The sequence below is a fragment of the Manduca sexta genome, chromosome 10 (genome assembly GCF_014839805.1).
Source record: "Manduca sexta isolate Smith_Timp_Sample1 chromosome 10, JHU_Msex_v1.0, whole genome shotgun sequence".
Lineage (NCBI taxonomy): Eukaryota > Metazoa > Arthropoda > Insecta > Lepidoptera > Sphingidae > Manduca > Manduca sexta.
The window spans coordinates 6790937-6806091 of NC_051124.1; the positions used below are offsets into that span (position 1 = coordinate 6790937).

The 15155-nt window shown below is 32.9% G+C and overlaps 1 protein-coding gene across 1 annotated transcript; it reads right to left on the reverse strand.

The window, feature by feature from the left end:
- Positions 1 to 7210: 7210 nt before the first annotated feature.
- Positions 7211 to 14041, reverse strand: LOC115455806 (arginyl-tRNA--protein transferase 1). Its single transcript, XM_030184533.2, has 8 exons — positions 13759 to 14041; positions 13468 to 13594; positions 11846 to 12117; positions 11668 to 11745; positions 10245 to 10432; positions 9600 to 9761; positions 8770 to 8951; positions 7211 to 8021 (listed from the first exon to the last, which is right to left on the reverse strand). The coding sequence occupies exons 1-8, from the start codon at positions 13844 to 13846 to the stop codon at positions 7613 to 7615; spliced, it is 1506 nt and encodes a 501-aa protein (XP_030040393.2). The 5' UTR covers positions 13847 to 14041; the 3' UTR covers positions 7211 to 7612.
- Positions 14042 to 15155: the final 1114 nt, after the last annotated feature.

Below are 15155 nucleotides of genomic sequence, written 5' to 3' on the forward strand. Positions count from 1 at the left end.
GAATGATAAGTTTATTTTGCTTAGATTCAAATACCAATTCCTACGAAAAGTCAAATTATACCATCAAACAACACTAGACAATGGACATGAGCGCCAAAGTAATTTTAAACATGTCTTTTTTTTTACTTGACACGGCTTATTTTTAATTTACCATTGTCTTATTCTTTTTATACAGGCTTATGTGAATTGAAATAATATCTATGTATGAGGTAATAACGTAGCAAGACGTGCTGGAATGGGTGCTAGCTATGGACAGAGGGTGTGTAGGTTAGGTACTACAGTCAAGGAACGCATAAGACACTTCTATTTATAAACGTTCGTGTTTTTCTGAACTATACAATCTAATATTAGTTCGTCCTGTATAATTCCCATTTAGTTTTTATTAAACTTTGTATTTACTATGAAAAGATATTAAAAATATATTGTTCATTAAATATTTTTGAACAGGTAAGAAAATCTGTATCTAAACGAGATTAAGCGATATAAATACAAAACTCCACAAAAAAGTATATATTTTTTGCGGAGCAACGTCATTCATTGATACATTTTTGCAATACCCGTCGGCTATTAAGTACTATGCATGTAATGGAGCTGAGATGACAGATTCAGGTTAAATTCGATGTTTAGTTTCTATTCTAAATAATTTATGCTGCTCACAAGGTTTTTGTTATGAATTTCTTATTAAAGTTGATCGCAATCTAGATGTCAAACCCATCCATTGTAGGATTATAAGTATATAATGATCCAATTTAGTATAACGACAGTAATACTGTTCTACTTTGCTACTTTAGTTTGATTCTACTAAAACTTTTACATCATGACAAGTCGATCACCTCATGGTGGGCGTAACTACTGTCTAAATATAAATATAGTCAAGCCTTATTCCGTGTACGAAGGAGTAAATAAAGAATTGTTGACGCTTACCTGTGTGGCTATAAAAGTTGTCCCTCGATTAAAATGGTCGTAATTGCAAAAAGATGGACATTCCGCTGTAGAGGGAATAGGGCTCCCTGACTATATCCCCCTGTATATTATAGTAAAAACGGCACAATATTGTAATTAACAATTGTTATAGTTGTCAGAGGAACATAGTCAACAACAAAATATAGTTTTAAGGAACTAGTATCTCAAGAAAATAAAGTATTAAAAGTTGGTAAGGTTTCGCCGTTCCAAGGGTTATGATTTCAATTTCATGATGTAGTTTTGTTAATTTAAATAGTGGCTAGTAACTTAGATCCTTTTGTTTAAATCTGCAGTTTTAAAACAATACATCGAAACTATTTACCCTACCTTTTAACATAACGATAAAAATTATATCAAATAGAAGATCACCTGTAAATATGAAATGTTTGTATTATTACTCTATGGACTGCGACTATATTTTCGAATTGATTTATTCAATATATCAATATAAAAAATTACACAGTCACTATTATGTGCGTTTTAAATATGATACATTAAAACAATGCGGTCAAAATTGGTACCATTCCAGATCAGACCAGATACCAGTCTGCTATAAGTGACTAATAAACATTAAATGTACCATCAGTCAGAGGCGGCCTTTGGGGGAGGCGAAACCGGGCAAGCGCCCGGGGCCTCACGCTTACAGAGGCCTCACGCGGTGCCTCGCAGGACCTTTTTTTTACGTTCTTAGCGACGAAACTGTTAAAACAGGAGAACGTTTTTTTACTCTGCCCGGGGCCTCGCTTCTATTTCTTTTTGCTTTCGCCTGGGACCTCGCGTCGTTTAGGGCCGCCACTGCCATCAGTTTAGTCAAAGGCCTTTGTATAATTGATGGCGAAATCTGTGGTTTAAAGACTAGTAAATATAAGTATCATAAAATATTAGATTATAGCCTGGTCCCATGAATTAAACTGATGCTACATTCAACGTTTAATAAGCACCATATAGTTTTATGTTTTTGGGACCCATATAGTTTGTTGAAGCGTAAAATATAATATGTATTTAATATGTGTAAGTGTTACAATGTTGAATATTAAAATTTATAAACAATGAAATATACTTGGGTATAAATCGCTAAATGGTTAGCATTATGTCTTCATTTTTATCTAATCGATGATGCACAAACAACGAGACGCAGAAATACGATCTCACGATGGATTTCATACGCCAAACAATAAGTATGAGCTATTTCTGAAATAATCGTGGATATTGATATTATTCTTAAGATATGTCCGCTCTTGAAGATATACCTACGTCCAATGATTCCATTAATATTATAAGAATAATACTTATCTCTAGTTTATAAAGGTATTTGTTTTTTGGATGTTAAGACTTTTTGCTTGTCGGTAACACAGCTGGATTTAAAGTCCTTTTTTAAAATAGAATATAGCTAATATGACTCTCTCAATCCTTCTTTTATGCGAATGATGCTGTCGAAATGATTCAAATGCTAATAACCTAGTAAATAAAAGCAGATAACCAAAAGATTAGCAGAACCCTTTACTACGTAAGCACACATAGATACATGATTTGCTTATATAGATAGATATAAAAAAATAGAAGGAAATAAGTATTCTCCGAGATTAGTATAAAAAATTTACGACTCAAGATGATTTCCGCACTACAGTCAAATACCCAGCAAAAGCAGTGAACCTCTCAAATTAAATAACAATTACGGGTTCATTGCAACGTCGGACGCTTTTTTAATCGTTTTCTTGCGAACGAACTTGACTTATTGTACATTTTTATATAAGTGTAAGACCAGTTCTGGATACGGGGCAAGATCCCGATATAAATTTCTTCGATACTGCGGTCATAAAAAGTTGCATAAAGAAAAAGTAAGTAGGTGGGTATTTCTCGCCAGGAGTGGACTATAATGCGAACATTGAACTCTAATGAGTTTTTACTGAAAAGAAAATTAATAGGTATAGCCATTAGAACTTAGAGGAAATATTTATCTATCTTAACAAAACTCTAACCTGTCTAAAGTGTTTTAGTACAAGGAAATGCATCCGTATGTGTCTTATCGAACAATCAACATAGAAAACAAAATCCATGTCCTTCATAACACCAATCTTGTTTATAGTACAGAGATAATGAAATCTTGTAACAATAGTATGTCACTTTATATCTTTTAGTTATATAGGGAGATCTAACTCAAATCAAATATTATCTGTTGATATCATACTTTTAAGCAGAGATACGATGGTAAATTACCAGCACTATGTTACAATTTTTATAATACTAAAAACCATTATCGATAATTATAAATGCTTAATTACTGCTAATTTAATTCATTGATAATCTGATGATCCATCCATAATCCATATCAGCTTAGTTTTATCGCCAATCTTAATTACGTTATTTCGCCTCCGTTAGAATAATAAATAGTCTCAAGATGCTTTATACGATGCTTCTTTTTTATACTGACTAACGACTCACGTTCCTATCTCACTCGCTTATTTATAAAGGTTGGTTATAAACAGTAGAAACGCCATCTAGATACAGTCCAATTGTAAGTATAATTTGCACAAATAATTTGTACAAATTGCAGAATATGGTTTGTTAGTGACAGTGGATGGTTAGGATCAGTCGGGTAGGGTAGTTAGAGCGGGAGGATAGTATGCCTCGGGCGGCACTTAAGAGGCTGCAAAATACTTAAAATATACTTAACTTTAAAAATATTTTAAATTTTGTAACTTGTAACAGTGTCAAGGGACGAGCGAGTGACGTATCATTCTTGGTTTGTTGAAATGACACCCGGGTTTTTTTTATATCTCCCGGTGCCTTACCCCTACATGGCAACTGAAAAGAACCCACGCTATGTCAATGGATAGGATTTTCTGGTTCTGAATTTATTTCCTAGAGGCCTTTTCTAAATTTGATATGATTTACGGATTTGTCGGTTCTCTAGAACTACAACACTTCAAGTACTTACATTTTGTTATATCCTATTATACTGTCGTGCTAAGCGCAAAAGTGTTACATCAAGGTAACCTTATTTCGAGATAATCGATTCGATCGATCGATTTTGTAAATATAGCTTTATAGTTTTGTATGTAAAACTGAGATAGAGACAAAATTTTAAGGTTTTTTTAACAGGTTCTAAACAATATATCGTAATTTAGGTAAATTTAATGAATGGGTATTTCTTGCTATCTGACGTCATAAAAATCAAGATTTTGATATTTTTTGAGAAACCGCTGTTGAACTTAGCACGGTAGTATACGTAATCCTTCTTATTACTATAAATGCCAAAAAGGTTTGGATTTCTGAAAGTATGTTAGAAGGAGGTGAGCGCAAAGGTGAAGGTATGTAAAGTAACACTATCAGTTATTGGCATGGCTATGTCCTGGATTCATATGTTGCAGTTAATTTTGACTTAGGATGGAGAGATATCGTATAGGACAACTACATAAAAATAAAATTATTTTTCCACACAACACAAACTGAGGAGAGGGGCTTTTGTCTTTTATTGCGGGAGACATCTTGGCAAAAAAAGAGTCGATAGTCAGCAATTGTGTCTTTTTCTATTTACCTATAAATGTCTAAAGGTCATTGTTGTATAATTGCAATAAAAATGGAACCCGTGATGGATAGGTATTCAATGAAAAGAATTTTCCGAAGGATGTCTATTTCACAAAATAAAACCTATTTCTTTTTTAATAACACTACGTTTGTTTTGCGACTCCGTCTGTGAAAAGTCGTTTGCTTCCAAACTAAATGGAGATAATTAAATCGCCATAGAATAGCGATAATGCTAACAGAATTCTTAAAATCGAATGCTCTGGCAAACTACGTCATTTGGAAAGACACCTAAAATCAAGGAATTTCCTATAAAATGATGTACTCACTCGTGCAACATTTCAGAGAGTTGGTCCTGTGTGGAAAGTGGCGTAGCCAGAGGAAAGATGGAGTGCGGCACTTTGTGCAGAATTGACCAATAATGTTGACAAGGCGTCCCTCACTTTAAGGACTTTTAATGGACATTCAGAAAATAAAATTCAGAAATGAATCATTCAACTAGCTAGGATTTCTTATATAAATAATTAAACAAGAACCTAAATTAAGATAAACCCGTAGATAAATTAAATAAAAAGCGAGTAGGTGTTTAATACTATTCTTATATAAGATTATTTTTGTATTATGTAAGACTAAAAAACTAAACAAAGGAAACAAAATATGTCCGCCATGTACCACGCTAATTAATACCTATCTAATGACATTTACGTATTTGTTCTACGTGTTTAACCCTGCGGGTTTGCTTTAGAATTAGTAATTTATGAATATATTTTTAATAAAATTATTATTCTTATGTTTATAGTATTCTTATATTTGGCTCTGTTTTATGTCATGTAAATGATCGACCCCCATTTCCAACGTTCAGTAAATTTCTTTAGTTAGCTTTCTGACTGTACTTTGTGACAATTAAAATCAGAGCTGGTTTCTTTTGTTTTCTTTTAGGTGTGTAAATAAGCATGATCTATGTTTGAATAAAAACAGAAACTATTAAGGCTTTAACTTTAAGCAGCGTACAATTACATTAAGTGTATATGAAAATTATCTTTCTTGTCAGTTAATATGGCAATTTAGAGTAGAATATAAGAGACTTGTCACTTTTTCGTGTCTTATGTGTTAAGCTTACTACGTATAAACACCTAACTTGAATAATACACAAAAACGTATCTACATACCTACTATTAAGTTCTCCTTCGTAATATTCAAGAACTAAAAATGAAATACTTATAAGTAGGTAGGTAATAGGTAATGGGATAGGCCCATTTCTTTGCAGGCAACTCGCATGGTACTCGAGTACTTAAAAAGGTCGTTTTAAAGTCATTATACTTAATCGTTCCTAATATCCATTGATAGAAAACACATAAAAGTGAAACTTGAGTGATCAGAATTACAACCGTTTGGCTAAACACAAGTATGCCTCATGATTGTCTGTCGAACAGGTTTTTTAGAATTCAAATCTAAATATATCATCAGTGTGCCTTCGACTTGTTCTCCACGCTTGGCTGACATTAAAATTTTATCTCATTTACCAGACGCTCCTATACGGAATCTATATTTTATTGATAAGTACTTAATGTTTTGTAGACATTAATTAATTAGTTAAACTTAATTTAATTATGACTTAACCAGAAGTCTTGGGTTAATATAATGTCTAGGGGAAATGTTTATATCGGAAAAATGCATACTTTATTTAGGGAGACTATATTAACGCTAGTGTAGCAGCGAGCAACTTCTTATTACCTGGGGTCAGTTTAGGTATTAGGTGGTGGCGAATGGGGCAACCTTCCAAGGCCTTGCACTTGCGACGGGAATAAAGAAAAAAATATCACCCTCTTTTAACAATTGGGTAAAAGGGTATCGTAAAGATTAGCCGGCTGGCATTAGTAAAGGTCCCCACTACCTGGCCTGGCCAGTGTATATTTTAATCAGAATTATTTTATCTTCTCTAAATGCGGCTGAAGCATTTTATTAGCCACACCACTCTAAGAATTCCAAGGATCTCTTAAAACTACAAGGACTCAACGAACATCTGTATAGCAGCACTAATTCCGGTTCGAAGGACCATTTTAGCCAGAAAAAATTGACTTTATGGGACATATTTCGTAACGATAGTAAGACAGGGTGATAGTGCTTTTATAGATAGGTCTGGGAGAAGTCACTAGTGTTTATGGGACTCTTACCGCTTGTCATCAGACTAGTAAGTTACTTTTCTCTATGTCAAGTATGTCAATCATTTTGGCTAATATTTAAATATATAATTATTTCAATCATCATATCATAAAAAGTTACGTACCTTTTTTTATTCTTTTCATATCGACTGGCGAAAGTCTTATTAACTTGAGCGACATTTTTGTGACATCAAGTTATATACATATTGGAAAATAAGTGTTATTGAAAACGACTTATTGTAGATATTTGTGTTCCTTGCCCTAATTAAAAGACCCCATAAGACGTACTCATTTGTCGTTATTCTTTCGCCTATTCGAATATCGTGAAGCAGTAAAATGCAATACAAGCCAATGAACGAAATGTCTACTTCAGTACAATAAAATACGACGCAAATGTTTTCACTCATTATATTCAAGTTAAGTTTATGAAAACAGGTGTAAATTAACAAAATATGACTAGTTAATATTAAATAAATATAATATATTAACTATTGTAATAAAAACTTAAGCCTAATATAGCTTATGTAAATTTATTAAGGTGGGAAAACAAAACACACGTGTTTATTGATCTAAAGATCTATTGCTGTGAATGTAAGTACTGATAGTTCACTATAATACAAATAAATTACAATGTAAAATATTTATTAGTAACACTCAAAAGGGCTTTGCCATTACAACTATGTATATTAACAATATTAAAAGCTAAATTGATAAAGCCTGGCGTCGACTAGAGCGAATCGAAGTTCGCATAGTCGAATTACATTTATTAAATATGTGTTTCGGCTTGGAATGCCATGGCGTGTTTTTAATTGACGCTGTTTAGGCTAAATATAGTAGGCAAATCAATCCGATTCGGTTCAATTCGGCAAGCTTAGTCGACGCTAGCCCTTAAAGCAAAATATAGTACTCGGGTGGCCTTAAACTGTCAATGCAAGACACCACTGAGAATTTCACAAACACATTCATCTAGCCAAGATCAGACTCTTAGCAGCTTTAGCGCCGGCTAATATCGCATATTCTTGAACCTCGTCTGCACTGTCATTTTTCTTAGTCCCGATTTTCCTTTTATACGCTTTGTACGTCATAATAGCGCCATTCAGATACACTGGTATGTAGCCTATATCTCTCTCCGTGGGATAATTCGTGTCCACACTATCTATGTCTGGGTCAAGCCTCGAGTACGGCGATAGTTCTAGCTTAGGTATGCAGTCTTTTAGAGGGAACCATTTGTAAGTCTCTGGGCATAGAAGGTCTGACGGGGCGAAGTTGCCTTTGTACCTCATCTTCCGACAAGAATGGATGTAGAATCCCATGTAGTAGTACTTGAGCTCCGGGCACACAGTGTGCAGTTGTCTTGTGAATTCGATCTCTCTGAACAAAGTAATAAAATGTTTTTAAAGTATAAAGTCTGGTTAGCGAGTTAAAGGACTTTGAAGTTTTGACTGGCCGGCTGGTATACCCACTTCGAATCCAATTATCAAGTTTTTAAATGTTACAATAAAATAAATAAAGCAATGAAATAAATACTCGATTTAATGAGCTTTTTTATTGTATTTTTGGAAATTGAAAAATCATTTTTTTTCTTTAAAAAATATATGTTTGAAAGTTTCTAACTTGAATTTCACAAAGTTGCCATATTTATATATATATATATATATATATATATATATATTCTAAAAATAGCTACTATTGTATAGATAATCCCTTAAAGTTTCATAATGGGCTGAGAAGTCGTTTAGGAGCTAGACCGATTACAGTGCCGAAGCGCGGCTGTCGCCAGAAAGAGCGAAGTAGTAAAAACTTTCAATTAAACTAAATACTTTATATCACAGTATTTTATCATGTTTTGCATTGATTTAAGGATTCAATTACATCTGATTATAATATAAAAAAATATATTTATATTAAAAAGCCCACCCCGACTACGCTACGCAGACAGGCTTTTTAAAGTGAACGAAATAAAATAGCAATATACCCACGCTATTTGATATCATAATAATTATTATGATATATTATACCCAGTGTTCACACCTATGTGTCCACAGTAAACAAATTAAGTAAAGGAACTATAAAATAATATATAAAGAAAAGTGTTAAAACATTAGAAGTTATTACTAACCTGAGAGCGCCATAAGTGCCCAAAGTTAAATGCATGTACTGAGGGTCATAGAAGAAATAAACAGACGAGACACATTTGGGCAATATATCGATAACGCCAACAGCCACTAGTTTACCTTCCAACCAGTACTGTTGGTGGAACGAACCAAACCCGCATGGCGGACCCGTCTCGCTGAATTCCTCCTAGAACATCAAAAATAGTGATTACAACTTACAGGTTTCAATATATTCGTCGCCAATGGGACAGTCTTGTGAAATTAAATTATAAAAAAGGATTTATATTCTGAATTAAAAAAGTTTATTTTATCTAACTTATTGTTGTAACCACGCGAGAGAATAAAATAATTATATCTAATTAATCAACTAATAACTAATCAAATTAGTAGCGGCGATAGCCTAGTTGGGTGTGGAGCGGACTGCCGAGACGAATGTCCGCAGGTTCAAATCCCAAGGGCACACACCTCTGACTTAAAAAATCATGTGTGTATTCTTTGTGAATTTATCGTTCGCTTTAACGGTGAAGGAAAACATCGTGAGGAAACCTGTACATCTGAGAAGTTCTCTATAGGAATTTCGAAGGTGTGTGAAGTCTACCAATCCGCATAAGGCCAGCGTGGTGGACTAAGGCCTAATCCCTCTCAGTAGTAGAGGAGGCCCGTGCTCAGCAGTGGGCAAGTATATAATACAGGGCTGATATTATTATTATATTATTATTATAATTGCAGTTCATCATCTCTCGTCATGCCAGCCTGCACTCTATCCACATGTTAAATATACCATAAGGTAGACATAGTCACTTTACCGTGCTTCTAGTATAACATATATACGTACCAACAAAGGACTCCGCACTAAAAAGTCCTTGAACTTGGGCTCAGTACATTTCTCCGGCTTATCATCGTGTATTATTGTTTGATATTTGACATACACTTCATACGTTTCTTTAGAAGTCGCCAACCACTCGGGGCTGGGCGGAGTGGTGCGGACTAATCTAATCTGGAAACGAAGACTAAGTGAATGTCAATGTAAGAGGTTTAGTTTCAGACAATATAAACCCTGTTTTAATAATATCTTTGTTTTTATTACGTAACATTTCGAAATATTTGAATGTTCTACTCTTAGTAAACTATACAATTGTACTAACGTAATGTTAGTAATTGTTCACTTAAGTAATATCTATATGACAATGTATGTAACGACGCAATAAAAAACAACACCCTTTAAAATAGCTCTAGAAATTTCGATACGTACAATAGGCATGTAAAAAAATAAATACCAAACAAAAATAATAAGGATCAAGCAACATTAATTTATTCATTCAATATATATTCAAGTAGACCGGCATAATTGTGTCGACTGTTGAGGGATTATCATATCTCGTCAGTCGCTGTTCTATGTGGACACCACTCTACTTAACATCAGGTGTGATGGAGCTAGTTTGCCATGCCTGAAAAATATATATAAAAAAAAAATTAGCACCTCCAACTTTTTCTTCACATCGTCAGGCAACTCATTGATAAACTCTTCTATTTGTTTTTCATTGTTTTTGCTGGTTGTGTTCAGTGACGACACATCAATTCCCTTCTCCTTTAATTTTTCTAATTTTCTCTCTCGTCTCAACTGTTTGGCTTTTTTACATGGTGCCTTACTAGGATCAGGACCAGTGTCTGCAAAGAAATTTTAAAACAAAGTTATTCATATGATTTATTATTTTTAAATTAATATTTTACACATCAGATTTAAAAACTGTTTTTATATGGGAAAAAATACCTACTGTAAATCTTTAATAATATTTTTATGACCTATAAATTATGTCACGTTAACCTTCCTTGGATCCCCCAGAGAGAGAATGAGTCAACCGGGTGTGGCGGCCAGTTTTATATGCGTGTTTTAGTTCTTTAAAAGTGTAACATAATGATTTCTTGTTTACGCGAATGTTAGATGTAGAATGTTGAATGATAGATTAGATAAAACTATTTTGTGGATTTTATATTATATTGCGGTTTTTATATTATAATTTTCTCCCGACGTTTCGAAGACTTTGCAGCCTTCGTGCCTTTTTTATTTTAATAACCGCAATAATAATATCAGCCCTGTATTATATACTTTGCCCACTGCTGAGCACGGGCCTCCTCTACTACTGAGAGGGATTAGGCCTTAGTCCACCACGCTGGCCTAGTGCGGATTGGTAGACTTCACACACCATCGAAATTCCTACAGAGGAACTTCTCAGATGTGCAGGTTTCCTCACGATGTTTTCCTTCACCGTTAAAGCGAACGATAAATTCACAAAGAATACACACATGATTTTAGAAAAGTCAGAGGTGTGTGCCCTTGGGATTTGAACCTGCGGACATTCGTCTCGGCAGACCGTTCCATACCCAACTAGGCTATCCTCGCTTCGCAATAAAATCCCCAAATAAGTTTTATTTTAAAGTATAACATAATCGCAACATGACAAACCAACTGTTAAATATAAAACATTTTATAACCAAAATTTAAATTTAAACTGAGCAGTTCATAATAAATATCGAAATTTTTAATACAATCAAACTTAATCAATTACAATATTATACATGGTTACATTTTAATACTTCTTTTCACGAAATCAATTTATTTAATCTGTGGGTAGCCTATAGATTTCTAAATTCCAACGCGTTTACGAAATACACGCAAACCAATAAAGTTCGACCTCCATTTGCGCATACAGCACTTGCACGAAAACATTTCAAACTACAGAATTGAAAAACAGACCTCATCTGTGTTGGGTAATTATCAACACAATTGATTTCAATATCCCAAACTATCAATATTGCATGAGTTTATTCTTATACATATAATATGTATGTTATCTTCCTTTACATCTTTTTATTTTTATATATTATTATACATAACAAATTACCTTTTTTTATGGGATTTTGTACATTAGTACTGGCTTCTTTTGGTAAAGTATTTACATCCATTTGTACTGAAGATTCACCTGAAAAATAAAATTTTATTTTGTATATATCTCAGATTTCATATAAAGTTGAATATTACTCTTTAATTGCCCATATGACTTGTCTATATTAACTACATACCTTTTGTACTACTATCAGCTGTTTCATTTAATCTATCCATTTGACAAGATTGAATTTCCGCAATATTCATATCTTGAGGCTCTCTAGTGGTTTCAACATATTGCTCAACTCCTTCTTCAAAACCTTCGCCTAATACTTCAGACCCGCTACTGCATGTGGACATTTTCCTGCCCTTCTCAGCTTCTGACTCATTTTGACCCATCAGAAACTTGTTGAAACGTTTTAATACTTTCTTCTGTGATTTGGTAGGCTTAAACTCTAATGCTCTGCATCTGTTGATGGGTGGGAAGAACTATCTAGTTATGTCATGTATGATAACTTATGTCAAACAAAATAAGTACCCCCAATATTAAGTATTCCAAGATAAGATAATCCAAGTGTAGGATCATAAAACACCAAATAAGTTTATCAAGTATTTTCTCAAAATATCTTATATCTTGTGTGTTATATCAACATGTGGCATTTAAGTAAATTTTCTTAATGTAAAAAACAATATTTTAAAAGTCAACAATTAATATAACACAATTTTGCAATATACAATTAGCTATGTGAGAGTATATGTAAAAGTTATCAAAAGCAAACACTCATATCTAAATCTAAACATTTGATAACTAATACATACTCAATACATTATTGTAAATATCATTAGGTATGCAGGTAGAAACTTAAACTCCATGTGGATTCATATAAGTGTAACAGTTTATAGAGTTATATTTTAGACATACTATTTTGTGGATTTCTGGCACTTTAAGAAAACAAATTCAGTATAATGCGCTTAATATGACTCACTTACTGGCACATGTATTAACCAGCTGCTTAATCATCATCAAAACTAGTTTGGATTTACCCACAGATGTATGAAAAAAAAACTGATAAAACTCTTAATGACTGCTTATAGGGACATACATAATACATACATACATACATGTATGGTATGTATGTATGTATTATGTATGTCCCTATAAGCAGTCATTAAGAGTTTTATCAGTTTTTTTTTTCATATAGGGACATGTCACTTTGAATTACCTATTGTCAAGGTAATCTGCCTATTTTTATTGTCTAATAGAATACCATTTATTATTTACCCATCTTCTATCATGAGCGAGCCTTGTATTGACTTGTTTGTTCAAATGTCTTAACCACATTGTTAGTGATTGGGGCATTAATAGGTATTATGCAATATCTTTGTTTTGTATAACGTCCGTTTAGTATGCACATGATTTTCTTTATGGTTGCGAGTCCATACAGTTAGCTTTAACATTATTTATATTCAAAAATAATTGTGGCAAAGAATAATGAAAATTGTTATTTTATATTATGCTCTTATTATAAATTTCTCTTCATTATACTATTACAAGGCATAACAAATGTTTCATTCAATTCAATGTAGGGAACTATTTTCCACAAGTTTTAAGCAACAAGAAACTAATTATGTCATGCATATCATATCTTGTTAAATATATCGCATTTAAGAAATATAAACAAAAATCTACCCACTGTTGAAGTTTGTTTTCCTATCCTGAATAAGGTTTGTCAATATAGCTATAGAGATGTATATGTGCCATACGTATATTGGTTGCTCCTATATAATTTAATTAAGTGTATGCATATTGTGTACAAACCTGATAGTATACATGGGACAGCAAGTTACATCCATTGTTGGTTTATAACAATATTTCCCAGATCTTCTCCAACCCCTATCAATCAGATCCTGGTAGTCACTCACCGTTAATGTATGCGCCCACATACCTAAAAATATAAATTTTTTAGCTCAAGCATTTAAAAAACAAGGTTAACTAGACAAAACATAACTTTTTGAATTATTAATGGAATTAATAATAAAAAGTGCCTACTTTACACAACACAATGTAATTTTATTCCTCGTTAATGAATTTCATTGTTTATAAACTCACCGTGACTAAAGTTTGTCGTAGGACTTCGACAATATCCACATCTATAGCCTCCGTGTTCGGCGTAATATTCAACAATGCTGCGTAACATTTTTATATAAAAATGGTTATTTTTTTATAATCTATGAAAATCAAATTCACTGTGAGTAAGACCCTAGCAGGCAGAACTTAATCTGATGGGAATCAAAATTTTTTGGAATCTTTTAATCAAGAAAGTCGAATAATTAAGCAACAGACAGTTGTCACTTGTCAGGTGTCACAATTCGCATCAAACTTCAAAGAGAAATACGCAGAGTTGCCATCGTATCTCAAAGACATACCGTAAAAAAATCCGCAAGTATATTATACAGTAGATATTATTATTTTAACATTCCGTTTTTATGAAGTCAAGTATTCTTAAGTCAAAAACTTTCTGTTTTCGTTAATGTGAAGGCATGGTTAACAAAATCCTTGTGTATTTCCTTCCTTCTGAAATTCAGAAAGGCCCAAAACTATTTTCCGATGTTTTAAAAATAATACTTTATTTTGCTTGAAAAATTCCCTCGCGAATTAATAAGTACCTACAGTTTGTTAGAAAATAACTGATACTTACCTATTTATAGATTATAATTAACTTTTATAACAATGCCAGATTTAGTACATTTGCCTTTCCAAAGGAAATCCATATGTGATAACGGACGCTTAAATTTTGCCTGCGTTTCATTTAATATTTTGATAATGTATAAACCTACTTAAATATTTGTTTTCATACGATTTATCAAAAGATAACTACGAAATCCAACAGGCTATTTGTAAAATAAGCACAGTCTCTGATACATACTCGTTATTTTATCAATAACTATGTGTTGCACACAGCTTCGCAGACGTTAAAGGCCTTCCACTTTCCACTTTACTTTACTATCAAAATGAAGTAAAGTGCGAAAATCATTGTAGTATCAATATGATATATTTAACGTATCTATAAGTGAATATTCACTATGGGATCAATAGTCTTTTATTTTTCAAATTTTATCCAGCCACTCAGCTGTTTCTGCGTTCACTTCTGTAACGCATCTAAAAATCCTCAGAATAAGAACAAGCATAGAAGGAATCTAAATTACCCTCATATACTTATCTTATTTTTTCAAATAGGCCAAAACCGTTGAAAAGAACGAGACAAATATTATGTTGCTAAGGTCGGCTTGCGTACACTTTAAAATAACCAAATGGTTACCTTTGGTCCTCTTTATGATGCCAAATTAAAAAGCAAATAAAATGTCAAATGTTCCAACTTGCCAATCCCAAACAATGTCACAAACGCGCCCACACAATTTAGTTATGTTATACTTCAGCGCGTGCTTTTCAAAAGTGGCTACATGTTTTGTAATATTTTTGTTGTTAATTTTAATAAATACACAGTG

What these genes read in the sequence shown, in the direction of transcription:
- LOC115455806 (XM_030184533.2), bottom strand. Translation starts at nt 13,846, where the DNA reads ATGTTACGCAGCATTGTTGAATATTACGCCGAACACGGAGGCTATAGA. An exon ending in TACGACAAACTTTAGTCACG is followed by an intron (nt 13,595 to 13,758) that starts GTGAGTTTATAA and finishes TTATATTTTTAG; the next exon opens with GTATGTGGGCGCATACATTA. An exon ending in ATGTGAAGAAAAAGTTGGAG is followed by an intron (nt 9,762 to 10,244) that starts GTGCTAATTTTT and finishes CTTCGTTTCCAG; the next exon opens with ATTAGATTAGTCCGCACCAC.